Source organism: Asterias rubens, chromosome 15 (assembly GCF_902459465.1).
Source record: "Asterias rubens chromosome 15, eAstRub1.3, whole genome shotgun sequence".
In the NCBI taxonomy this organism is placed as follows: Eukaryota; Metazoa; Echinodermata; class Asteroidea; order Forcipulatida; family Asteriidae; genus Asterias; species Asterias rubens.
Genome location: NC_047076.1, coordinates 10808566 through 10834464, shown reverse-complemented (window position 1 = coordinate 10834464; position 25899 = coordinate 10808566). Strand labels below are relative to the sequence as shown.

Below are 25899 nucleotides of genomic sequence, written 5' to 3'. Positions count from 1 at the left end.
CAATGTGGTTCTGGTTGCATGTTTCAAGAATACCCCGGGATATTAAGGCTTTTTCCTGTAACAGAGCAGCAGGGGTGTCTTTTCACCAAGGTTTGCCCATTTGCAGCTGTAGACAGACTAGGGCAGCCTGAGGAAATACAACCATAGTGTGAAAAGACCGGCCGTTAATCCCTGGGGCAGACCCCAGGGAATAGAGCAGTGTGAAAAGGGCTTGGCTCCGAAACGAGTCAGTGTGATCTCGACCTTTGGAACAGTATGCTCTGCTCGTCTTCAGGAACGCTAGAATGCTAGTGGTATTGCAGCTACAGCAAAGTAAAACACGTTTGGGCAGAAAGTATCCAAGTACCCAAGTTGTTGGTTGACTGTTGATCGTTGATGCTTTGGAGTTGTCTACTGGCTGGATTCATTTGCACTGGTGTTTATCAGCACGTGGTCTGCGGCTGCTGCAAATGTCATTGATGAAGATAATGGAGTGTTTTTGGAACTGTGTTGCAAACAATGATCTTGGCTTCCAGTCAATGAGATGATCTTCTTCTTGTGAATGCTAGATGGTTGCTTATTTTGTTTATGTGTCACAGTAAGCCATGTGATTGATGCTCTTTGATTCTAGATATGTAGATAGGTGACCAGCCTCCCCGTTAAATACTTTCCCATATAGGCAGTGAGTGCAGTACAAAACAGTATTGTGTCTTGCTTTTCCTTGAGTGTATGAAGTGGTGCATGAATCAAGTTGGGTAATGTGTGGAAAGTCTTGACTTGAGCCTTGACTGAATATCACGTTGGAGCTTGCGTGATGGTCATTCTGGTGGGAGGCTTGTCTGATGTGCGAAGATCTTGGTTCTCGATAGTTCAAGCTCTTCCGTGAACAAATTCACAAGGACCTTGGATAGCTCGATCTCATGGCGGTCCCATAGGTTTGCTCGTACAACTGGTCCCTCAATCGGAAGCTTGATAAAAAAAACGCAGGTGATGAGAATATCGGCGACTTCTTGAAGAATGAGGCTTGTACGGTCAGTCATTGTGGCATCAGCTTGAAGTGTTGTTTGGCGATAATGTGCTTCTCACGTAGGTATGTTGGTGAAGAGAGAGACTTCCTCAAAACTGACAAGAATGTCGGGTTGACTGAGTTGAGTGTCATTATGGTGTTGACGATCTGCCAGTTGGTTATATGGTAATGTATGAGGCACACTAAGGGTGACACTTGAGACGTCTGATGTTGTTGAGACGTTGGCGAGAAACCGAGTATGTTATAAGTTGGTGAACCCCTCCCTGGATGCAACGTTGGGGCAGAGAGAAACATCAGCATTGTGTATCTTGAGTTGACCGAAGAAACGAGTGCAGGAGGATACAGAGGCCTTGATATGACAGTACTTTGGTACGTGTCTTTTTTCCTTGGACTAGAAGAGAGCAGGGAGCTGGTTGGGAATATGCAACATACATGCTTGCTAAGAGATGATGCACTCTTGGGAAGACTGACCTGTGCCCCTGCTATACTAGACCTTCAATGGAGCTTCGACATCCACCTGTGTCAATTCAATTATTGGGCAGCATCAGTATGGTTCCTATCAAGGTTACACATATCTCCTAATAGTGGACTGACAATAGGTGTGGTTAAGAGTCGTACAACTCCAAGTCAGCCGTACACAATGAACGCACCAACACAAGTAGTTTCAGTTCAAGACATGTGGGCTTGTTGGGCATGTTGGGTACAGGAGACATGGGAAACCTTCAAGATCGGTTCCACAATGTCAGGGGCTGCCACTTCTGCCTCGCGGAGAGTTTCCCACCAACCACTATCTTAAAATCAATGACCCAATACTTGGTTAAAAGTCATCTGTTGATGTCCCCAAGCAAATGACAAACTAGATGTAGTCCTCACCACACAGCCTCTTCATAGACAATGTACTAGCAATGTACTTTACGAACGGGGCTGATAAGCAGTTATGACTTGAATCTGACTTAGGGTTGACATAGTGCCGGCTGCCTGAATAACTTCAAAACAGTGACCCATCATTGGAGGGTGTGGTCTCCTCATGAATGATGTCTGCTATTAGACTGGTTGATACCAACATGTGCATGTTGCCTAGTAAAGTAATGAAGCAATCTATAGTAAAAAAAATTATCATGAGTGAAGTAAGCATCTAAGGAATTTTTTTGAAAATATTTAAAATGCTTATGCATAATAATTGTTTTGAAAAAACAATTGTTCCTGCTAAGGAAAATGTGTTGTCTAGCAAACATGTTAAGCCTTCTGTATTTGCCAATCGCTCAAGATTGATGTTAACATAATAGGTAAGGTTAAGTTTTAAAAAAGAAAATGACAAATTTAAGTTCAATTTGTCTGTGGGCAGTTGTTGTGCTGGTTGCTATGGAAAACTTAGTCGCTAAGGATAATATGTTGCCTAGCAACCATGTTAAGCCTATTGTATTTACCAATTGCTACAGATTGATGTTAACATGATGGGTAAAGATAAACATGAATAAAAAGTTAACATTTGTATTTTCAAATTGCCTTTGGGCATGTTTTGTGTTAGTTGCTATGGGAAATATGTAACATAGCAACCGTTGCTATGCTGAATACAATTCTCAGTGGCTCCACCCCTGAAAATGTTGAGAATGTTGTTATGATCATTTGTGGGAAGTTTCATGCTTTTATCACATTCTGAGCATTTTTTTTTCACCAATCACCTAGACTATAAAAGTAACATGTTATTTTCAAGGGATACGTTTGAGAAACATAATTTAAAGTGTGAGTTTCAAGGTTCAAAGTCGTTTATCGATTGTAGAACGTAGCCTGGCACGCAGGGACAAAAGAAAGAATAGAAGGGACGCATTTTTGAGTTGTTGTGCAACGTAAGGTTTGAAGCAGAATAATTCAAATATTGCTGAAGACGCACTCAAGGTCATTCAAGTTCAGGCAAACCGTCAAAGATAGCACGTTGTTTTATAATAATATGCTGATTAGTTTCATGTAATTCATTCAAAGTCTACAGCCTTGAGAATTCTAACTCGAGATTATTCTGCACTATGTTTACTGGATCCAAATTAAAATCACGTATATTATCAGTTCGAATGAAATTGTCCAGATCGCTTAAAGGGGTGCAGCTTCTTTGTGCTTATATTCTTCATGTACCACATACAAGGTGCTCTGGCGCAATATGCAGCCAATCAAACCAGGAACACCGGGGCGAACCCCTTCGGTTTTCGATAAGCGCAATGGGTTATTTAACGTGACTGTGTTACACATCACACGGGACTTAGGGCCTTACGTCTCATCCAAAGGACGAAGCAAAGGTTAAGTGTCGTTAAGTGACACAGGTGTCACGACTGGGACTCGAACACACACTCTCTTGATCAGAAATACCAAAGGCTTTGATTCCAGTGATCTTAAACGCTTGGCCAAGACACACCATAGCTTTGGATGGATACGCTATGGCTACAAAACAGTTTGGTTATCAAATGGACATGTTTGGAAATATATTTTCGAGGTTGAATCAAATTGTTCACTCAAATAGTATACCTTCTTTATTCCAATTCCCATGCAGAATGTTAAAACCTCATATCGTGACCCCCGAATGGCAGGAAAAAAACTGGTCAAACTTTCTTTACTCAGATGTCTTGAAACGCAATTTTGCGAATGAATTGCCTACGCCCGTTATCACAGGTAACTTATCGTTGCGTCCGTTTCTTTCATACACAAGACAAGTATTAATCAAAATGGAAAGAGACCTCGAATAGTTATATAGATCCCACATGAAGTAATCAAGGACTGGTTATAACCCGCGACTGTGTCCTTCAGAGAGAAGGAAAGCACAATACAATCTACAACCATACATCCACCCGTAATAGTTAACAGATGGAAAAATTAATTAAATCATTTACATTTTGTTACAGAAGTGTAAAATAAACAACTTGTGTTGTCGATGAAACGCATGTTAGAGATATTCCCCATTGTATGTCATCTTAGGTCACAAAAGAATCTATTGTGATTGAGGTTCGGATAGCTCAATATCTAGTCCTGCCATGCAGTACAACAAAAATTCAAAAACACAATAATTATTATTGTTGTTATACACTCCTACTCTCAAAAAAATCATAAATAAATATCCAAGATCTAGAAGTGATAGTCTCAGTACGTGACTGCTACGTCTGAGTTTCATGGCAAAGTAATCAATAATACACGTTTGTCCATACCGTTTAAAAGCATGACAGTGACACAGAGGTCCGTCTTTCACCAAAATGGGAAATCGCATTTTCATTAAAAGCGTATAACACTGATTGAGACTCTAACTCCTCGGATTAGCTGAACATTTAGGTCAAAATCCAATAAATTACCCATGATTATATGACCACTGTGTTGTAAGTATAGCAAATTGATACAGGTAATTTTCATACAGCATGTATTTAAATAGTTAGTTTGCATTTTATGTTGTTTCAAACTACCTCTTTCTCAAAAACTATACGTTATTTCAGAGGGAGCCGTTTCTTACAACGTGTTATACTATTATCGGCTCTCTATTGCTTGTTATACAAGGTAAGTTTTATTCTAACAATTAATTTGGAAAACCGAGTGTGCGGCACCTAAATGTAGCCCGAGTCGTAAATGTAGCCTGGCTACATTTAGGGCTCGGGCTACAATTAGGTGCCGCACAACCGAGTTACTGCAAAACTATTTTGCAAATTGGGATCAGTGACTTGTTTGACCACAATATTTCCACCACGTTAAAGGGAACTATGACTTCTGTGTTGTGAACAAAATCAATACAGTGTCTAGCAGTAAAAATCAACCATAAAAAGCGCAAATAACTGAAGTATTTTTCACAGCGAGAACTTGAAGAATTTTACGCCCATGTCCAAGGATCAGGTTACGCAAAGCAATAGTCGAATAATCTACCTCTTCGATTTGTTCCACTTAATGACGTTGAGTATGGCACCAGCCCCATAGCTATCCAATGATAAACACATTAAGTCCTCCTTTCTATCACTGTGTCCCAGCAGAGTTCAAAACATCAACTTTGTTCCTTCCAAACAACCGAGAGCCATCCAAAGAGGAAGCGAGTTCCGTCTGGTTTGTTTGAATAAATCCAGATGTCGATTTTAAAAGCATTTTCTAAAATCATTTGGCAATCTCTGGGATTTAGTTTTGCCCACGTCGATGTTGTTAGAGAGTACGGGTAGCTAAGTGCCACAGGTAGGATGAAATTGGTGCACGGGGAAGGAACGTGCACCGTGGGCCGGGTGTTATCGTCATCAGCCCATGATATGTACTGTATAGGTCACTGGTTGACCACTATAACCAACTAAGTGGAGAATCCAGAACTTTGTTATAATCAATATGAAAAAGGAGGTAAATTAACCCGTTATTGACCCCTCAATCATTCATTTCTGTGTAATCATCATAAAACGTACATTATACACTAACAATCATTCCTATCTATCAATTTGTTGTAAGTAAACATTTCAACAGAGACAACATGAAGCACACTATTTAGATTTGTTTGTACAAACCCAGATTACATGCACTCTTTTCGGGAAAAAGATCGTCCAACCTGTTAAGCTGCGTCAATATCCCTAAAGGGCTTGTTTACAGATCCCCGGTCAAGACTGAAAAAAGGAAGAAGTATACGTAAACAAAAAATTAATCAATAAAAAATATAAATGCATATACAAAAAAATACGAATAAATAATGATGCCAGCCCCAAATATAAAATCATTGTTATTGCTATAATAATTTTGTAACGGTGTTTTTTTTCTTTATCCGTTCATTCTTATATGTAGAGAAATGTTTTTGATTCTCAAAAGTTATTGTCAAGAATGTAATGGAGAAATGTACACACAAGATTTGATTAAGCACGAAGGCTTCACGGCGTAACGACCTTTTACACCAAGGTAAAAACAACTTTGCAATCGAGCCCTGTTTTTACGTACAAAGAATACAAAGAATGAGCAATAATTATCGGCATTGGAATTACACACGAGAGCTTACAATAATATTATGGATAGGGTCGAATCTTACGCGAAAAAAGGAAGAGGTGGCTGGGGTGAAAGGGTCAAGAGAACAATTCAATGTGCATCTCTATACGTCAGCAAGTGAAAATCATATGCAGAATTACGAGAAAAAAACTTGTCATACTTTGCTCTTGAGTTCATTGAAAAAAAAACCAATTAAGCAAGATGTTAAGGTAGACAGACCTAAACACAATGTTCCCTACTAAAGATCATCTAAAGGTTCGATGTTGTGATAGTAATGTATCCTAGCATGGACGCCGGTCCTCTTTTTACGTTACAAGGCTATAATAATGCAAACACGTAATGCTAGGTGGCAGCAGATAACCAACGTGTGAATACCTATTTCCCGACATCCTTAACAGTAACCATTTTCCAAGTAAATTTGCGTCCACCTAGACTGGTCCCCTGTCTTCATGTACAGGGATAAAGATAGGTATTTGTTTTACAGAACCAACGGTTATCATTGATACAACGGTACATTATGTACATCCGTATAATGATGTTTTGTATGTAAACGACACGAACATTTTGACTGCAAAATGAATGCGAGATCAACGGTACATCCATACCACGTGACGGTAAAGATTTTGACATTGGCTCGAGGCCAATCTCTGGCGTAATTCACGAGCCTCGAAGTGTGACGTCAGATTTTCAGGCTAGAAATAATACTACATCGGACAACGGCATCAAACATGTTTGTATATATTCTAATTATAAATCACTAATCATTCTCAGCCACGAATTGGCCATCCATGGCCTAGGTCTTATAGTCATCGACCGAGACGTGAGACTAAAACCCTTTCACACAACAGCAATTAAGCAGGGGTCCCTTGCTTAATTTTAGCATGGTTGTGAAATATCATAGCTAGCACTTGTGTGAACGGATAACAATGTTTGGACTATCCAACGTCCCCAATCTCCAATCTCATTTGCTGTCTTTTACTGACAGTAAAACATCGTTGTCCTTTCACTTGAAGTTCAATTTTGAAACCTTTTTTAAAATAAGCAAGGGACCCTTGCTAAATTGTTGTCGTATGAAAAGGGCTTTGAGGTATAGGTGTTTACAGCATATCACATAGAGAGCGCCGTGTGGGTAGTCTGGTGCACGCCACACTGGGCACAAAGTGACGTGAGAGTCGTGTGGGTAGTCTGGTGAACGCCACACTGGACACAAAGTGACCCAGTGAGCACCAATGCTACGTGATGTGAAGACGTGTACTTGCACTCACTACAATCCGTTAATTATGTTCATCACGTACTGTAGGTAGTCGATCCCTAAATAGAAGCTCGCAACTAGGGAATATTATTAGCGATGGTTACAGGAGCATTGTACTGTTAGACTATACGAGAAACGAGCACAGTTTCAAAACTTCCACTGAAGGGCTGGCTGATCACTGTTCTACTATGTAATTGATACCCCAGGGTGATTGGATATTAGGAATCATTCGAAACCTATGAAATTTCTACAATTGGTTAAACAAAAAAGTTGTGTAAAGTACAGAGCATTTGAGGTATATCCGACTCGTTGAGATATTTACTCCTCCTAAGATGATGATTATATTATTAACGTAGAATCCACATTTCATGCATGGGATGATATCTCGGATGCGACTTTATGAAAGTAGGTTATCGTCGTTCCATTAAAAGAAATGTCAGCTTGTCGACATCCTGAATGTAGGATTTCATCATCTTATCTCGGCATGACGACATCTCGAAGCGAGAAAGTTGTCTTCCGGTTATATTTGTTATTTTGTCGAGACAATTATGTAGTATAATGCTTGTCATGCTAAGTTGGTAAATAGCATCTTAAAATAAGGTCCATTGATAACAAAAATATTAAAAAGAGACAAATTTGCGAGAATTTTCCCTACAAAGGGGGCCTAAAAGCTGAGAGCACAAAGCTCATGATGTTCACTGGATATAGTTTTCGATTTAATTTCCCGCAATTTTCAAAACCTTATTTCGGTGTTGAATTTTTAGTATGTGAAGTCCTGGTTCTTCGTTAAAAAAATCATCAAAATAAGCAATAATGCTAATTCCCCTTGGAGTTTTCTAACTGTTATCTCCGATATTACGTCCATAATTAGGACAAGTTGCATTCCCACCAGAGTGTACTCTCCTAGTATAAGTCCTTCTGGACGCCATTCTTATGATTAGTTTAGACTCTCGAATTCCTCAGAGTAGCTGAGCTTCAAATTGTGGTTGACATCGATCAGACATTGGCCACACGAGCCCGAGACCACTCCATCAAGAGAGAACACGGGCATGTATGCTCTGTCGTTGTTGGTGACTATGAAGCAATATTGTACACCTTTGTCATTTACATAAATAAGCTGAGATGGGTATAGGCCTTTTTGAGACTCACTCTGGCACTATAAGCATGGCTGTCGCCAACAGCAATATGGGGGGCATTGGGGCTCATGATGTAAACCTCTACGTTATTGTTTAAAGCCATTGGACACTTTTGGTAAAGAAAAAAAAAAGAAAAAAAGTTCACAATTTCCAATAACTTACAGGGTTTACAGAAGGTAATGGTGAAAGACTTCTCTTGAAATATTATTCCATGAAATTCTTTCCTTTTTGAGAAAACATCAAAACAATGTCAATTCTCGATAACGAGAATTACGAATTGTTTTAAAACACATGTCATGACACGGCGAAACGTGCGGAAACAAGGGTGGGTTTTCCCGTTATTTTCTCCCGACTCCGATGACCGATTGAGCCTAAATTTCCACAGGTTTGTTATTTTATACAGCAGTTGTGATACACGAAGTGTGGGCCTTGGACAATACTGTTAACCGAAAGTGTCCAATGGCTTTAAATTAGTTTCATGTTCACAACAAATCACAAGACATTATGAATCACACATCCCACATCGCACTTGGGGCTGGGATACCAATTATTTGAATGTGCATGCCATTATGAACTGACAAGTGAGGCACTGGAAACGTTTGGTAATTTGTCATAGCTCAGTTTTCTCACTTGACGTATCTCAACATACGTGTATAAAATAAAATGGAAATAGTGGACATTTGAGCTCAATTTGTCAATTGTGTATGCTTTCAGATGCCGAAAAGGGGCATCGGGATGTCTTGTGATGTGAGCAATCACATCTTTCTTAAAAACTGCGTTACTCAAGAGGGAGCCGTTTCTCACAATGTTTTATAATATCAACAGCTCTCCTTCCCTCATTTACTGGTAACTTTGTATGCTTATACATTTAAAGTAATTACCAAAAGTGTCCAGAGCCTTTAAGACAATAGGAATATAGTTTAACCTACATGTGTTAAGCAAAATACTGAAATCATGCTATGAAGTATTAGAGGAACACGTTCCCTTCGATCGGTCGAGTTGGTCTTTGAAAAGCGTTTGTAACCGTTTGTTATCAAATGCATATGATTAGAAAAATGTTTGAAAGTCACCTGGAAGTGGTATTTTGTCAAAATAAAGCTTTTTGTCACTAAAATTTGTGTTTTGTGGAATATGAATAAACAATTAACTAAGGTTTACAAAAATTAATTTCCATGTTATTGACAAATAACATGGAAAAAAAAAAAAAAAACGACCCGTAACGTCAATCGAGGCGCGATGAATTGCAGTGCCAACACAGCATAGTGACGCTTGGCGCAAGCTAAAAACATGTCCTCAAAGTTGAAACAATACCTGATTTTGTTCACGTTAGGCAATTGCTCCTTTAGGTTCGTTACGTCTTTCAGGTACCTTCTTCGACTTCTCCACTAGCTGGAAAAACTATTGGGATGGCGTCATGTTTTAGAAAAGAACTTTTCTCTTTATGTCAAAATGTGCTGTGAATTCCGGATTCTCGAAGCACGACGGCTCGAAGTGTTGGCCGCACAGCGCTGGAAAAGACGTCGGACCGGACAACTTGGCAAACTGACACCATCTTTAGTTGTTTTGCTGCATCCAGGAGCAATACACCCGGTCGACATTGCCGGAAAAATGCAAGAACAAAACTCACGACTTAGACTTGAATGTACTTGCACGTACGTGTGTTCGATGTTCGATCGAGGCAAAGTCTTCCTCGATTGACGTCACAAAATGGGTAGGCGGAGTCACCGCCACACAACTTTATTTAATTTTTTAAACATATAGGCCTAAATCGTCAAAAACAATTACTCAAAAAATGATTGTATTGTTCAGGAACATATACTATAATGTTTGAAGAAAACAAAATCTACTTCCAGGTGCCTTTAAAAGTAGAATATAATGATCCACACAAAGATTACTCGAAATTGCGTTGTTTTCTTTTTACCTCGTCGACAAACACAGTCGGCCATTTGTGGGAGTCAATTTGTTTACTCCAATAAATGGCCGACCGGGTTAGTTCGTAAAGTAGAAGGAAAACCACGTAATTTCGAGGTAAACTTGTGTGGATCATTGTATTCTACTTTTAAAAGATCTTTCTAACCATATACATTTTATAACAAACGATTACAAACGCTTTCTGTAGACCAACTCGGCCGATCTAAAGCAACGTATTTCTTTTTAACAAATTATCCTCCCACACTGTCACCAAAAAGGCAAAAAAAGAAGAGTTTCGGATCACCAAGCCTCAAAAATAAAAGCAACCAATTTGACCTCATAGGACAATTTCAAAACATTCAAGGAAACGTTTGCCAGTGTAAAGCATGAACAAGGATCTATATCATGAACGCTCAGCCCGTCGACCCCATCGTGCCGTGCAAAACACAGATTTTCCGGCATACATTCTTTACCAGACAAGAGAATCACTTAAGCTTGGTTTCTCGCACGCAGGGATTTCCGGCCCTGACCGAAAGCTTTAACTATCTGTTCGATCAACATGATTTGACATCCATTTTGAAGTCACACGCTTCCTCGATACATTCATATAAAGCTGGATATGTTACATGTTATTCATAATTTATGTTCATACTTATTGTAAACAAAAAAATTACTTTGGGCCTATGAACACCTTCGCAGTCCGTATTGATGCAAAGGCAGGGATATCGTGGGTATCGTCTCTTTGGGTGGGTAGAGCAGAGGGCACTACCTTCCAAACTTTCCAGGAAGCAGTTACGGTTAAGTGCATTGATCAAGGGCACAATGTCATGGCCGGGATTTGAACCCACACTCTGCAGCTGACAACAAGAGAGCTCGGGTCCAGTGAACTAGACCGCTCGGCCTCGACACTCCACTATGTTGTGTTCTAAGTCCAAATCTGAATCCTAGAGCAAAACCTTTTTAAGAAGACAATGACAACTTTCAGTTGTAGTGGTGTAAGGAAAACCACAAAGGGAAAGCCCTAGCAGTCATGTAGGGACTGAAAACCAATACACATGCAATACTCCAGTCCGGGATTCGAACCAGGGTCCATAAAGGTGCAAGGCAGGAAAGAAACCACAGTGTAAACCTGACTCGCCATGTTGGCTCAGCTTGACTGGTCGTCAATGTTTGTAGTATTGCGTTTCTTAATCTTCGACCCTTTGTCAAAATTTCAAGTTTCAATAGAACGTAAAAATATTCACCGAAAACTATGTTAGTAGGTACAAATTGCATTGCTCCTCTTTCCTATAACCAGCAGTACATCCTACCCCTCACCCTACATCAATTATTTGTCTAGTCAATCTGTGGTTTGACCTTATTGCAACAGAAATGATTTATGTTGCAGCTGTGTCCAGGTCAAGTCATATTGTTCTGCATAGATTGACTAGACTATTATTTCAAGCATACATGATCTCCAGCGTACATTTCTACCAGGGCCCAATTTTATAAAGCTGTTTTTTAAGCTTAAAAAAGTAGCTACGCACAAGAATTTACCCTTACCGCAGTATGGTTACCAGCCAAACAACAATGCCACATGTTAAATTTGTGTCTTGCATCCTGCCTCAAAAGAAACCCAATTTCTGCTCATTTCTGCTAAGCAGACATGCGTAAAGCATATTCTGTTTGTGTGAATGTTAACACTGTACTGTGACTTTACGTTCAACAAAGTACTAAACACCTTGTCCCTGACGATGTACGAACATGACACCATGGTCAAGAAGCCATAATCATATACAAAAGGAAGTACTCCAATAAAACCCTCATTTATTTCCAATGTCCGAGCGAGACAACTTACCTATACCTTCCCCCTCCTACAGTGCAAGCTAAGACAACCGACCCTTTAGAATGTAGATCGAACACACTCGAAGTCCGTAAAACACCCTCCGCCACATGTGAGCAACGCCGTCATGTGCGTAACTTAAACCCCGTATATCCACACGACGTATACGAAACCTGAACTGACTACTTCAGGCTGAAATCAGAAGTCAAATCCATGAGACAAAATAACGAGCCCATCACCTCCTCCCCGAGAAACACAAAAAGAACATGTGTGGGGCAATCCATTGATGGGCTAGGTGACAGTGTGCATCACAAAACGAATCACTATTAACCCAAAGCTTATCCTTGTTAGACAACGAGCCGAAGACGTTGCAAAGTAGAATGTCCACTGCTGGTTTAATGATAATGAACTTCTTTGAACAATGTACGACATCAATCTCCAGTGGAAACGCAGAACCTCGCCTCAGGAGGAACGCGTTTCACTCCTCAGCTACGCGTCATTAATATGCAAATATTATGTCAAAGGTTATTGGTTGTTTTTTTTAACTCGATATGGGACGCATTTCAATCCTAAGCCACGCGTCATAAATATGCAAATGACGTGTCAGAGGTCCTCGGTTGTTTTTAATGAAACGCTATCGGAACAGTTTTAACTAGTCATTAAATATGCAAATGACGTGTTAGACATAGAGGTCATCGGGTGTTTTTAACTAGCTATCGGGAGAGTGATTTTCTGTTCTCTGGGCACACATCTCACGTTTAAGGCTGCCCGATGACATATACGTATTAGCTGAGTGGAATGAACGACGGGGACAATTGGCTGACTTATTGTCTGAGGTAGGAGTTAAACGTACAGTACATAGAAATGATGACGCATGACGAGGATATAAATGGAAAAATGGCTCTTAACAAAATATTACTTACAGACAAAGTGCAGAATGTGTAATTACCTAAGGATACTTGACGTTTATCTTATTCACTCGTTAAACATACATGCAGTACAAATCCTAAAGAGAAATATCCCTGTGTTGAAATACTTGAGAAAGGTTTGTAACGCAATACAATTGAGGGGCCTCTCGAATCCAAATTACTTGTTTCGATTAAAGCCATTATACACTTTCGGTACAGACAAAAAATAAAAAGTTCACAGATTTACAAATAATTGACATGGTTTACAGAAGGTAATGGTGAAAGACTTATCTTGAAATATTAATCCATGAAATGCTTTACTTTTTGAGAAAACATTAAAACAATATCAATTCTCGATAGCGAGAATTACGGATTTATTTTAAACACATGTCATGACACGGCGAAACGTGCGGAAACAAGGGTGGGTTTTCCCATTGTTTTCTCCCGACTCCGATGACCGATTGAGCTTAAATTTTCACAGGTTTGTTATTTTATATAAGTTGTGATACACGAAGTGTGGGCCTTGGACAATACCGTTTACCGAAAGTGTCCAATGGCTTTAACTCTGTCTAAAGAAGCTTCCTTTTAACGCAACTTAACCCCACCTCTCTCAATTCCTTCACCTCCCGTAACCTTCCTTAGTAAACAAAAATATGAACGAGAAAGCCTTTCATTTTTGTTTCTTCAAAACAGCAAAACGTAAATCTTGATCGTCAGTCCGGGTGTGTGTCTTGTATGCTTTTAAACGCAGCAAAAAATTATTACTTATCTTGTTCATCGACACAAGTGTCACGACTGGGACTCGAATCTCAGAAACACCAAAGTTGAGTCCGGTGAATGCTCTAAACCGCTAGTCGACGGACGCCACGTCAAACTGTAACATCCGCTTCTTCTTCTTTTTTGTCGAGGCCTTCGTGGCTTGCAAGCGACTTGGAGACGAGACCACGCACAGAGTGCCACGAGAGCCTTTTACAACTTGATTTGTTTTTCAACATGCGCTGTTGTTTTGTATGCCATTCGCAATAAAAAGATTGCCATGAGCATAAATGACGATTGTACCTGATCATTTGATATTCTACAAGAACCCAGAATGTGAAACGTGTGTAGGCAATATTAAGAAGTAGGTTTAAGACGTCCATATTTCTAATACGAACCAAGCCGAATATTTCCTTCTTTAACAGTATTTGCAAGATTTTCATTTAATTGCAAATGGAAGTCTCCAGTTTTCAAGTTTGTACTTGATAAATTTATACAAAATAGCTTAAACTATGCTTACATTTAATTTTATATTTTGTTTAAACCAATGCTTTTTACTCGAATATGTCAGTAAAAAAGTAAAACGGAAGATGTTAACTTCCTTTTTCCTCTCCAAATGAGTATTTTGTCAAAAAGTTATCATAGAAATATTTGAAACAGTGAGTCAAAAATACTGAGAAAACAAGCCGATGGTTTAGGAGTAAACACTAATGTTTCATTCTCGTCATTAATAAAACCGTTTGTCAAGTACAAACAATCACACTTATTCAAAACGTAAATCGGTATGCTGTAAAAAGTATACAGTCCACATCACATAAAACAAGTCATACAAGCTTTCTCCACAAGTAAAAAAACAATTACAATACTGCAAATCAACAGAAATTGAATAACTGCAAGCCTTATTAACCGTTTAAAAAACATTGAACGGGGAGCTCTTTTAGACCCCCACTACAAAGCTTTCTTTAAAAAAGTCCTCCAAATAGCTACGGTGGATTTTGCCAATTTCAAACTCGTCTTAATGCAGTGCCCGTGCGCTGTATTAAATTACTCCGCTCTATCAAAGCTCGCAGAGTGAATCTTATAAAAAGAACAAAGTTGAGAGAACAGAATTCACCTTAGATACGTCATCGACTTGTAATTGGTACGCTCAAAGAATATTGACTTGATTTAGATATATATAGCCCCACCATTGCTTCAGATTGTGTTTTATAAGAAGAGTTTAAAGAAGAAACAAGCGTCCGGAAATCTCTCATCAGTGTTTATTGTTCAAAGAAACCCCAAGGAACGTGAGGGACTAAATGTAGTGCGGATTATAACAAACCGGTTTAATACCACAGGGTAAATCGTCATTGCACAGTATGATCACGAGATGTTTCTGATATTGGTCAATATTCTGGGGGTTCTTTGGCGGTGATTTTTCACATCCCCCCCCCCCTCATCTCTCCTCCCCACTTTCCGTATACTCGATGTCGGGGTTAGCATGCCCCGCCGTGTTGCCAGCCCCTTCGACAGCAATTAAGGTTAATGAATATTGGTGCGATACGCAGTCAGTATTGTATGTCAGTTCCTAATCTGTATGTATTTAGGCAGGAAATATTTGCAGATCTAGGCTACTAGGCTAATGATCGAGGATAATTTTTTTCGTTTTTTTGTTTGTTTTACTTTGGGTTGTTTTGTTTCATCGTCGGGAACCTTAAAGGCATGATATACCCTTTGTTGAAACGATGGAATCCTCTTTAATGCATGCTATACTGCACAACCCTTACAAGTTGGTGGTCACGTATTTCGAAAAGCACAAAAAACAACGTTTTATAATCTTTCGGTGACTTTGTGCCAGCTTACGGGGTAACCACTGAAATGGTTAATTTAACATAAATTGATATGGGGAATACAATGACTCGTTTGATAAAGTTTAAAGAGAGCAACTGTTTAAAAAGTTCAAAGTGCGCTTGAGACTTCCACTGTGTATGTTTAATTTATTTTAAATGGTCCCTTTAAAGGTCAAAAGTTTCATTACCAAAACAATTTAATTAATGGGCGTGATTGAAAGTCGCAATTCAATGTTCCATTTACCTTCCATTATCGAATCAACTGTCGCCACAACATAGTTCCCAGTGATGGTTGAATGGTCACACGCTTTGGCCTCGTAATTCCATCCGTGTGCGTCACTATGACGTAAAGGATTCAAAGCATTGTCCAATCAACATGGTCATAAATCAAACCAAATTGATCCGGTCGCAAAATGAGCATTCAGCTATATCCGGATTTACTTACTGTTGCATTTTAAGAGCATCGGGACCTGCTTATATGGAACGTTTTAATGTTGCGAATTATATTGAACCTACAATAAAACCCTACCCTTTGACAACTGGCAATGTTTATCACGATATATAAGTCATAATATAGGACACCAACGGATAAACTATAACTGGTAGCAATCCCACAGTATTCCAGAGGTTCTATTATTTGTTATTATATAACTGACATACAGATCCTTGTCATTTGATTGGTGGAACTTACTTCACGTGACATTCACTAATACTCCCATCATTACCGGCGATCAAAAATACCTATTCGCCCATGGGGAATAGCATTTCCCATTCAACAGTGATCATCCTTGTTCCCAATGTTTTTTTAGCAGTACAGCGCCGCCGCGCCGCTGCCAAAACAAAGAAACTGCACCTGTGCAAAAGGTTGTGATCCGATTTGTGCATTGTTGCCGCTACGCGGCGCTATATGATTTTTGGTTGTCAGTAATTTTTGTGATTTTTCATGTTACACTTTTAAAATATATCAAATGACAAGGATCTACATGTCAGTTATATAAAACAAATATTTAGTGGCTTTAATTCGTGGAATTGAAGGAATATTATCGCTCGGTAAAATTCCTCCCATTTCACTCTGAGCCACTCAATATTTGTATACAATTCCAGGGGCAGGCCCATGAATATTCGCAAGGGTGTGGTCTGGTGTGTCCAACAATATTATTTCTCATACGACGGACACAAGGCTCGTGTTCGTATAAGTTAATGGGAAACTTTCCTTTTAGAGACAGCGGACACGTCTATGTTGTACAAATCCAGCGGATAAATGACCTTGCGGTACAGTGCCTTTTATGGCATTGAAACTGTTATCTTTTTACATAACCACATTACTCAAAATAATGATGCTGCTGTAGGCAGATAACCAAATTATTTGTATTGCCAGTCATATTAAGGGCTAAGCGTAAACCTTCCCTTTAAGAGTAACAAATCAAGAGTTAACATTTCTTCAAATTGAAAGTCAACATTTAAAATTGAAAAATAGGCCTTTAATGGAATTGCAGGCATCGTCGATGGAGGGCGCTAATTACTTCAGAGCAGTAATTTCCAACGTTATTTGGAAGCGCAGATTGATGTCAATGTTTAATGGATACCTCTTGCCATGTTTGTAATGACAACTCCTTCTCATGTGATTTAGAGATTTGTGTACGGTTTATATGAAGCCTGCATGATGGATCGACAAGTGGTTTTATTTAGAAGAGTGAAATCAATAACACTCTTAATTCCGGATGTAAATAACACGTCTATAAACTCTTTGCGTTTACCACTGCTAAAATATAGGATTCGAACTGCCTCTAGCTACCGGGCAATCTCGGTGGTCTCGTTGGTAAGTCATCTGCGCTAGAATTGGCCAAATTTCGTGCATGGGTTCGAATTCCAACGAGAAGTATGCCTGTGATTTGTTTTGACCAGAACACCTTAAAGTAGCGAGAATACACTGCTTACACATATCGGTTATAGGGAAAAAACAACTATTATTGTTTATTTTCAATGCAAATGTTATATACATATACATATTAAATCGTTGCGGTACCCGCTTCTAAACTCTCGGGCTGATAGAGCTGTCTCTAGCTATCGGGTAAAGGTAGAGACGTCAACTGTTTTGTTGTTTTGAAAAGAAAGAACTTGGTAAGAAAATTAGGAAGGTGGATTCGAAGTCAAAATGTGTTCTTACCCCTAGTTCAATTTGTCATTTGTCGTTTTCAGCGTAGGCCCAAATTCAAATTGGTTCAAATTCCACTAGCCATTCAAATTCCACAAACCATTCAAATGTCGTCCACTTGATGTTCTGGTCTGTGGATAATAAATAGGGGGCCAAGTCAGTGTAAATCAACAAGTAAAGATCACCATTTCGTATAAAAGTATCTGATGAAGAAGTTGCTACGAAAGCTCATGCAGTTTTTCTCAGCTCTTTAAGTGCTATCATTAAGTTCTCGTTTTCATCTATTAGACTAACTTATAATGTCTAAAGGTCAGAAAGTCTTAACTTCTCGCAATTTGTCCTACGTCGCAGTACAGCCCATTGCCGAAACCAACTGATGTTCAGTAAAATGTTTGAGCAAAACAGGCAAATGAGCAATCGGTTGTGCGCGAATATGGCCCTTTTCGAAACCACGGCTTCGGCTCCAGATTCAGCTCAGGCTAGCTTGGCCCCACACGGTTTATTTGACATTATTGTGCGTGTTTTCCGTACGTGCTCAGCGCTTTAGACGAGAGGACGGAGCCTGAAGTGGATTCGAAAAGGGCCTATGATGGCATCAAGGGCTTCGATATGTCATAGCCTCTAAGTTCCCCAATCAAACCACGCGAGAAACCGCTACAAACCCGCGAGATCCCACGGGAACCCACAAGGTAACGTAATAACGTTCACATTTATCTCTTAAAGTCCGATGGTCGGGTTCCGTAATCTTTAATCAACATTTCATTACAATTGAATGATTGAAGTGTAAGTCCACCACAACGTACAGAAGAAAAAGGGAAAACAACTCACGTGGCGTTGCAGTTTAAAGGTACTGGATACGATTGGTAGTAATATGTCAAAGACCAGTATTAACCTCACATGGTGTATACCAACATATTAGAATTAAAATTACAAATCTGTGTACATTTTAATCGAATTGGACTATTCAGACAAATGAAATAACGCCATTGTTGCACAAATTTGTGCGCTTTCAGATACCTAATAAAATAGGGCTTCAGGCCTGAAGTCTTTTACTATTATTGAGTGAGAAGTTAGATCTTTCTAAAAAAAACTACGTCACTTCAGAGGGAGCCGTTTCTCACAATGTGTTATGCTATCAACAGCTCCCCATTCTCTCGTAACCAAGTAAAAGTCTGTATGCTTATACTTATTTTGAGTAATAACCAATAGTATCCAGTGTCTTTAAATGCAAAATGGATTCGACAAAAACAAAATCAACTGACGAAGAAGTGAACGCGAAGGCCTTCTCGTTCATATAGTGGTAGATCCATTGAAGTTTCAAATTACTTTTTTTTTCTAGGGTAAGACCAATTGCTATGAGAAATGTACATTTTAAATGCTCTGGGGTTTGACAAGAATGAAACTATCTCTAAATCTTTTCAATACCAAATCATATTATTTCCAGCTATAGTCTTAAGAGCCTGTCCACGAGAGGACCATGCAGACAGTGATAAGGTGGGGGTCAACGGATTTGGCTGAAATTTTGGTGGTAGGTGGGTCATAGGTAGCCTTGAGGCTGTGCACAATATTTGGCCAATCCGACCTCCCTAGAAGAAAAAATAGCAAAAATGTGTTTTTTAGTGGGAAAATTGCGTTTTTGATGATTTTTGACTACAAAAGTTTAAACGCTTGCTGCTAAAAGGTGGAATACAGTAGAGCAATGAAATTTGCAGGGTCTTTAGTTAGTATCCTGACCTAAACCAAGAACTCAAAATTTTGAAAAACCAAGACTCTTAAGAGGCAACAGTACTTCTTCATTTAAGGGTACCCCCAAATTTGCGTCACATCTTTGAGTCGCTGTAGAGTCATTAGTGCAGGTCTGTGAGCAATGACATTTGGGTGAAAGAGAGGTCTTATTATGGCCCTTAGGTAGCATCAATAAAATATTTGCCAGCAGTTTTTTTTTTGAAATGGCAGGTGCCTGTTTTTGCCTTATAATGGCGGTTTAGCATTGCATCGTTCTAAACTGGTACCTGTTGTGGTTTGTTTTCAACGGTAGTCTCGATGCATTGGACATGAAGCAAACCTCTCATCACCCTACATGAAACAATTATGTTGGTCCTTGAATCCTTAATTAAGTGTTTTTGGTAAACATGACCAATTTCCTCAGGATTCAGACACTGACCTTATATTTAAATGTTTTGTTTAGTTTGTCATACTCAAATCCTGATTCATATTTTAATTATATCCCCCTTCCTGCAAGCCTTTCACCCTTTCTGATTTGTATGATCACATGAGTAGCTATCAGTGCAAGTTATTTGGTCCTTGTCAGGCATTTGCAGTACTGCAAAGCCAAGATCCTCTTCAGAATAAGGTAATTAGAAAACATTAGATAACAAAATAAACACACCAGGACTTTATTATAGTTTAGATAATAACACAATAAGTGTCAATGGTTTTATTTATTGACATAATGAGTGGAATATGTTCAATATGTTTTAGTTTTTACCTTCACACAAGATAGAGTGGTACAAGTATTACACCATAGATAATACTCAAACGGCATCACAGTTGAAAGCAGTACTGGCCATTATGGATTTTTGGGGTGTGAAAATCAGCCCTGATGGTAACGAGACAATTAGAAAGCTAATTGGCTAGGTGTAGTTTGGGAACATCAACATTTTGAGATTAACAAAAATAAAAAAATGGAAGAGTAGTACTGACTGTTTAATCAAAAACGAACACTTGATAAGCGTCCGATGGCATCATGCATTTAAATGCCTCAAAGCTCACACTGGTTCAGTACAGCATCCACGAGAACCTGCCTTTCTACCAATTCTACAGCATTATTTTGCACATCAGTCCAGCTCTTTGATGGCAGTGTCCCAGATTTGTGTAGGAGAGCAAGACGTGAAAAATAGCTGGCTATCTGTTGGGTAGTCAAGCAGTCATCTCTGTGAAAGTGACTTTTCAATCGCCGGGACACAGTTTCTGGGTTTTCCTTTTTTCCTGTATTGGCGCCAATCATGAACTGAGCTAGCAAAAAATCCTTCACTTGCTGTGAAAACCTCTTCCTTGCCTTGGAAATCTTGCGAGCCCAGCCAGAAAGGATTGCCTGCGACATAGAGGCCGAAGCTGTTCCCAAACCGACAGTCTCAACACCTTTACTGGAACAAGAAGGGCCAGCTTGCATCTCGCCAATCTTTTCAGCCCACTGACGAGATTCCTTAAGGGGACGAAACATATGCCGTCCAGCTGCCAAATGATGTGTTAGGAGCTCATCGGTGGGGAAAGTTTTGACACAGTTTGATTCTGTACAGGAGAACTGAACATCATCCCTTTGTTGACGAATTGCTCCCGTCAAGACTTTGGGCTCAGTATAATGTCCAACTGTGTAAGTGGTGATCAGTGGTCCAGGTGGTTGCTTGATCAATTTAGCGTAGGGATGGAATTGGTTGCCAATGCTGTAAGCGAGCCAGGAGCGCACACCACCTTCCTCAAAGGAGAAATTGGTAAAGTTGGTGACACCTGGCCATTTCAGAGTTTCATCAGAAGAGGGCATGTCTCCAATCTTCAGAACAGATGCATAGCATCCTCTCACACCATTGTATGACTCTAAGGCAGTGTGCATGTCTTCAGCAGTGAGTACGTCGTTGCCTTCATTGACGTACCGCTCCATATGGGCCTTCATCGGTGCTATCTTACGATCACATATGTCTTTACCGGCCTGTACCTCAGAGAAATCATACCTTGAAATGATGATGTCCACTTTTTTAGCAAGATCTGCCATAGACAGGATAAGAGGTGCACAGTGGTAACATCCTGCATTATCAGACCTAAGAGAGACTTCGGTGATGTTTGGACGCCTTCGTTTCAGCTCAAGCAACGAGGCTTCTAGTACTAACAGTACGCTCCACCAATTCTGGACACATGGCTGGATTAGATGGACGAAGCACAAAATCTGAAGATAACAAGAAAGACATGAATGTTATTTTAATGATGTAAGATTTGCATCAAGATAAAGTATTTCTAATTTTTGTTGTATACCGATGTGTGAAAGAAAAATGCAGTCAAGTCGGTGGTTTTTGAACAATATGAGTCCCATGTGACACGCATGTGTTGTTGCTTTTTTCTTTTTCTTTTTCATCTCATAAAAAACACCAAGTATATGTGTTGCTTACCACACATCTGTGTAAGTAACAAGTATCATTCCCTTCAAGTGATGAACCAAGGATAACACATGGTTATACAAGTTATTATTCACAATTCATCATGAGTGCTTCTTTCGCACAGGTCTTTGTGTATTTTATTTGTTAAATCTGCTGAGTCATTAAACAAATAAAATAAAAATGTGAATGACAAATTATGGCTTTTTAGTGATTTGTATCATGATCAAACTTTTTACCTCAAATTCACTGCCAGATTTCATCACAGCAACCGTCACATGCCAGGATATCCCTTTCTTGCCAAACCAATCTTGTTGAGCTTCTCTAAATCGTCTCGGCAAATACTTCATTGCCCAATCCATAGTCAAAAGTGCTTGGGAAGAGGTAAGGTTCGAAAGAATATCCTCTTTGCACTTTTCCTGAGCCATTGTACGCACAAGATGATTTTTTAGACCAATGATACGGTCCTTGGCGGACTCAAAATCATATGCTACTTCGTCCTTCTGTGATGGGTACCTGGAATAAAACATAGATCCTCACAATAAAATTAATGTCATGAGTATGAACCATTGTGCACACAAATTGTACTCTCTAAGAATTGATGTCGGAGAGGTTCCATAACCCATCCTAAGAAACTTACTTGTACTTTGTGTCGACACTTGATATGGAGAACTCAACTTCATTTAGCAGAAGACGTAGGTCGTCACATACCTCACAGTGGACGTCATGAGGATGGTTGCAAGAATCTTTAGGACTCAGTGCATAAGTCCAACAGTGATCAGGACAGGAATTGTTTTCCTGAAAATGGAGTTTGAAGTCCGATTTCAGGTATTGGCAGCAGCACACACCTGTGAAAGAATTAAACTGCACTTTTACAATGTGCAACTCATTGACCATATCGATGCTGTACATAATCGATCCATACTATAAACAAAAGAATTAACAAAAAATTGATGCAACTGGCAAGATTGAATAACACATAATTCTCACCTGAGTGATACTGAACAGTGAGCTACGACCAAGTGGAGTGATTCCAATCTCTTGACAGTAAACTTGATATAAATCAACAAGACGAGACACGACGACGGTTCGAACAACATTTGGGATTTCAATCTTTTCTCCATGACTGAGCTTCAGTCTCCTGGTCCCAAATGCAACGTCTTGAACAAACTCTGGGCGTGAGATGAATTGAATAAAGTGATCAACCTTGCTCTTCTGTAGTCTTGTTATTGGCTCCAACTCTACTGGTTGCCCTCCACCACTTTCCTTAGCATGCTTTCTTGCTGCATCTATCCTGTAGATGGTGAGCCCCGGAATCAGTTGCTGTAACAATGGAACAAAAAACATCAAGTTTCAAGAAAAATACAATCAATCACAAAAAGGACCACTATGCAGTAAGGTGGCAAACTTTTGTAAACTTTTTGTATGTAGTCTTTGACAAAACGGATCAAATAGCATAAAAGGAAATTCAAATAATATCTTACCATGAGTCTTTGCTTTGTCATGTTGTGGGCCAATATTGATAAAATCTGTCGTTTGGTACACCAGTTGTCTGCAGCTTGATAGCACACAACTAGAGAGCTGGTACTGCGCAACATCTTGATCACTTTGTGATAAGTCAGCAGCTTTTTCACCAACTGTGGTCTTCATAAGCTCATCTTCTTGACCAGGTGCCAAACAATGGAGAACTAAACCAAAAGCTTCCTTTGCCTTTCTTCTATAATAACGGACGGTACTATCAGATGCTTCTTCTAATGGTCGACGAAGTTGTCCATCAACAGAAGACCTTCCACTCTGGATAAGGAAAGAGTTCAGGGATTGCAACTCCACATTCTTTGGTCGGGGGGTTGGAGCCCAAGAAGAGTCAAATGCACCCAGATCCTGTGTAACATTGTCATCAGTTGATGAAGACTCACGCGTTTGCTGAAAATTTGAGAAATTGAATAAATCCAGTGAGATATGCTGCATAAAGCAAGGATGAAACAAGTATGTGCTTATGAAGAAGTGTGTTTACAATTCTGTAACGGACACTTTGTATTCATACTTTGCTATTGAGAGGTACTTGCCCATTAGGCGCACCATGAATGCCAAATGCATTGTGGGATTGAATACACGGTGTTGACAAGATGGCTCCTGTGAGCTGAGCACAGGTACATGTATATAATAAATCATCTGTAATTATTGTAATTATCAAATCCGTTGTAGCCTTTGTCCTGTTTGCGGAATCCAAACAATAAAGTAACGGAGAACCCGTTATAATTCATAACCCGTTATAATTCATATGATAAATGAAATGCCAGCTATAAGAGTTCAATTTGTGGTCCCCCTTTAATTATACCTCTTGAATTTGAGTGCACTCTGTGTCAGTGGACTGGAGAGATAGGAGTCCACCAGCCGGCAATGAGAAATCACTGACTGTGCGCTGCTGCTCTTCCTGTTTATAAAACAACAAGTCAAGAGTTTTTTTTTTATTTTGTTACAAACGTTGATAAACCAAGAGAACATAAACATATATGCATGTACTGTTTTTTTAAGTGAAGGGAGCACACACACCTTATTAGAGGGCATATCACCAGGTGGTAGTTGTTCCGCTGTCCGTTGTGTAACTGCTACTGCTAGTGGGTGCTTAGATAAACAACCTCTACAGATACCTGAAACCCGAATAAACAGTGAGAATTAACTGTGATCCAGGGCTGTCTCAACTTAACTGCAACCAGCAGTATTAATATAACCCTTTTAGACAATATTAAATATAAATGATACCAAGTCGACTGCATGTTAAGGGATGTAATCAATGTTCAATGTTCAAGTACATAAATTACCCAGAAAGGAAGAACAAAAGGCTGATCAGATCTAACTTTACGCATATAGAAAACAAAAATGCAATGGAAAGCATTGGGTTTGATTTATTTTTATACACATTATAATTGTTTTCTTACCTGTTCCGACTGGTATCAGGGTACCCCATCGAACAAACACCTCACGACTAGTTGTTTTATTCGCACCACGATATGGTTTGCCTTTCCCTTCATGGAGTGGATGACAGCATTTCCTTGTTGATGTCCAACTCAACCCTAACTTGTACCGATGTGCCGGGCATATTGTCTTATCACTGAACATGTGGTAAGCATCAACGTCGAATAACCCACATCGCAGGAGGATCAACTTCCACTCGACATTCACATCATGTGCAGCAACTTTCCACTTCTGCAAATGGCTTCGTATGTTTTTTGTGCATTGACGAAGATGCACGGTATTGCTCTCATGCGGATAAGAGGGATATACACCACACTCGATGTCTTTGCAATGCTCAAGATTATAAAAATCACACTGCAGCGATACAGCCGCCATATCCATGGCTGACATGTTGACATCGCTCGCGACTGGGGGGGGGGGGGGGGGGGGGGGTTGCAATGCAATGTGGGGCGCCCTCTTGCGGTACTTCGCGCTAGCTGGGTGGCGGTTCTGGACGTTCCACTTCGATAATATCACGGTTGTTGCTGCAAACAAAACTCTCCCATCCACCTTAATACACAAAATTTGCAAAAACTTATGTTTCATCTTTGTTGATGTATTTGTTTAATGTTATAATAACATCCTATTCCAGACGTGAATTAAGGGCAAGCAATACTTTACTCATGACTGTATGTAGGTTTGATACAGATATTTATGAACTTTTCCATCTTTGTTGAACCCTGGCAATCAAAATCAAGAAGAGCTGGCAATGTTTTTATTTTTTATTATTGTAGTTGGATATCTAAACTATATTTGGACCAAGTTTGTTGACACTCAGCCCTGCACTAATTAAGTTGTGGTTAACTGCGTAGATGGCTTATTTCCTTAGTAGAACTGTCAAGTGTTTTCCTAATGCCTAGATATCTAAAGTGAACATTTTCACAATTTTTTTTAAAATTTCATCGTGAAGAGGACGATGAGCTCTTTCTTTTGATGTATAAGTCAACAAAAATTGATAAAGTTTAATGGAGTTAACGGGGCTCTAACTGTACGACA

The 25899-nt window shown here is 39.5% G+C and overlaps 1 protein-coding gene and 1 long non-coding RNA gene across 3 annotated transcripts in view; both read right to left on the bottom strand.

The window, feature by feature from the left end:
- Positions 1-17867, bottom strand: part of LOC117300233 — a 44424-nt gene extending 26557 nt beyond the window's left edge. The window contains exon 1 of one of the 2 annotated variants that reach the window (XR_004520151.1): positions 17756-17867. This is a non-coding gene — a long non-coding RNA (uncharacterized LOC117300233). Of the gene's footprint in view, positions 1-12110; positions 12457-17755 lie in introns of those variants that run through there. The other variant, XR_004520150.1, reaches the window with a different exon arrangement.
- A 3082-nt stretch (positions 17868-20949) lies between these two features.
- On the bottom strand, positions 20950-25254 carry LOC117300261. The gene is made up of 8 exons (XM_033783992.1): positions 24828-25254; positions 24442-24539; positions 24227-24322; positions 23373-23811; positions 22879-23211; positions 22529-22736; positions 22128-22404; positions 20950-21683 (listed from the first exon to the last, which is right to left on the bottom strand). The coding sequence occupies exons 1-5, from the start codon at positions 25252-25254 to the stop codon at positions 23156-23158; spliced, it is 1116 nt and encodes a 371-aa protein (XP_033639883.1). The 3' UTR covers positions 20950-21683; positions 22128-22404; positions 22529-22736; positions 22879-23155.
- Positions 25255-25899: the final 645 nt, after the last annotated feature.

Excerpts from the sequence above, each read along its gene's own strand:
- LOC117300261 (XM_033783992.1), bottom strand. The coding sequence starts at position 25,254 with ATGTCAGCCATGGATATGGCGGCTGTATCGCTGCAGTGTGATTTTTAT. Across the intron at positions 24,323-24,441 it reads GTGATATGCCCTCTAATAAG|GAAGAGCAGCAGCGCACAGT; the intron begins GTGTGTGTGCTC and ends TTTTATAAACAG. Across the intron at positions 23,812-24,226 it reads AGTGCACTCAAATTCAAGAG|CAAACGCGTGAGTCTTCATC; the intron begins GTATAATTAAAG and ends TCAAATTTTCAG.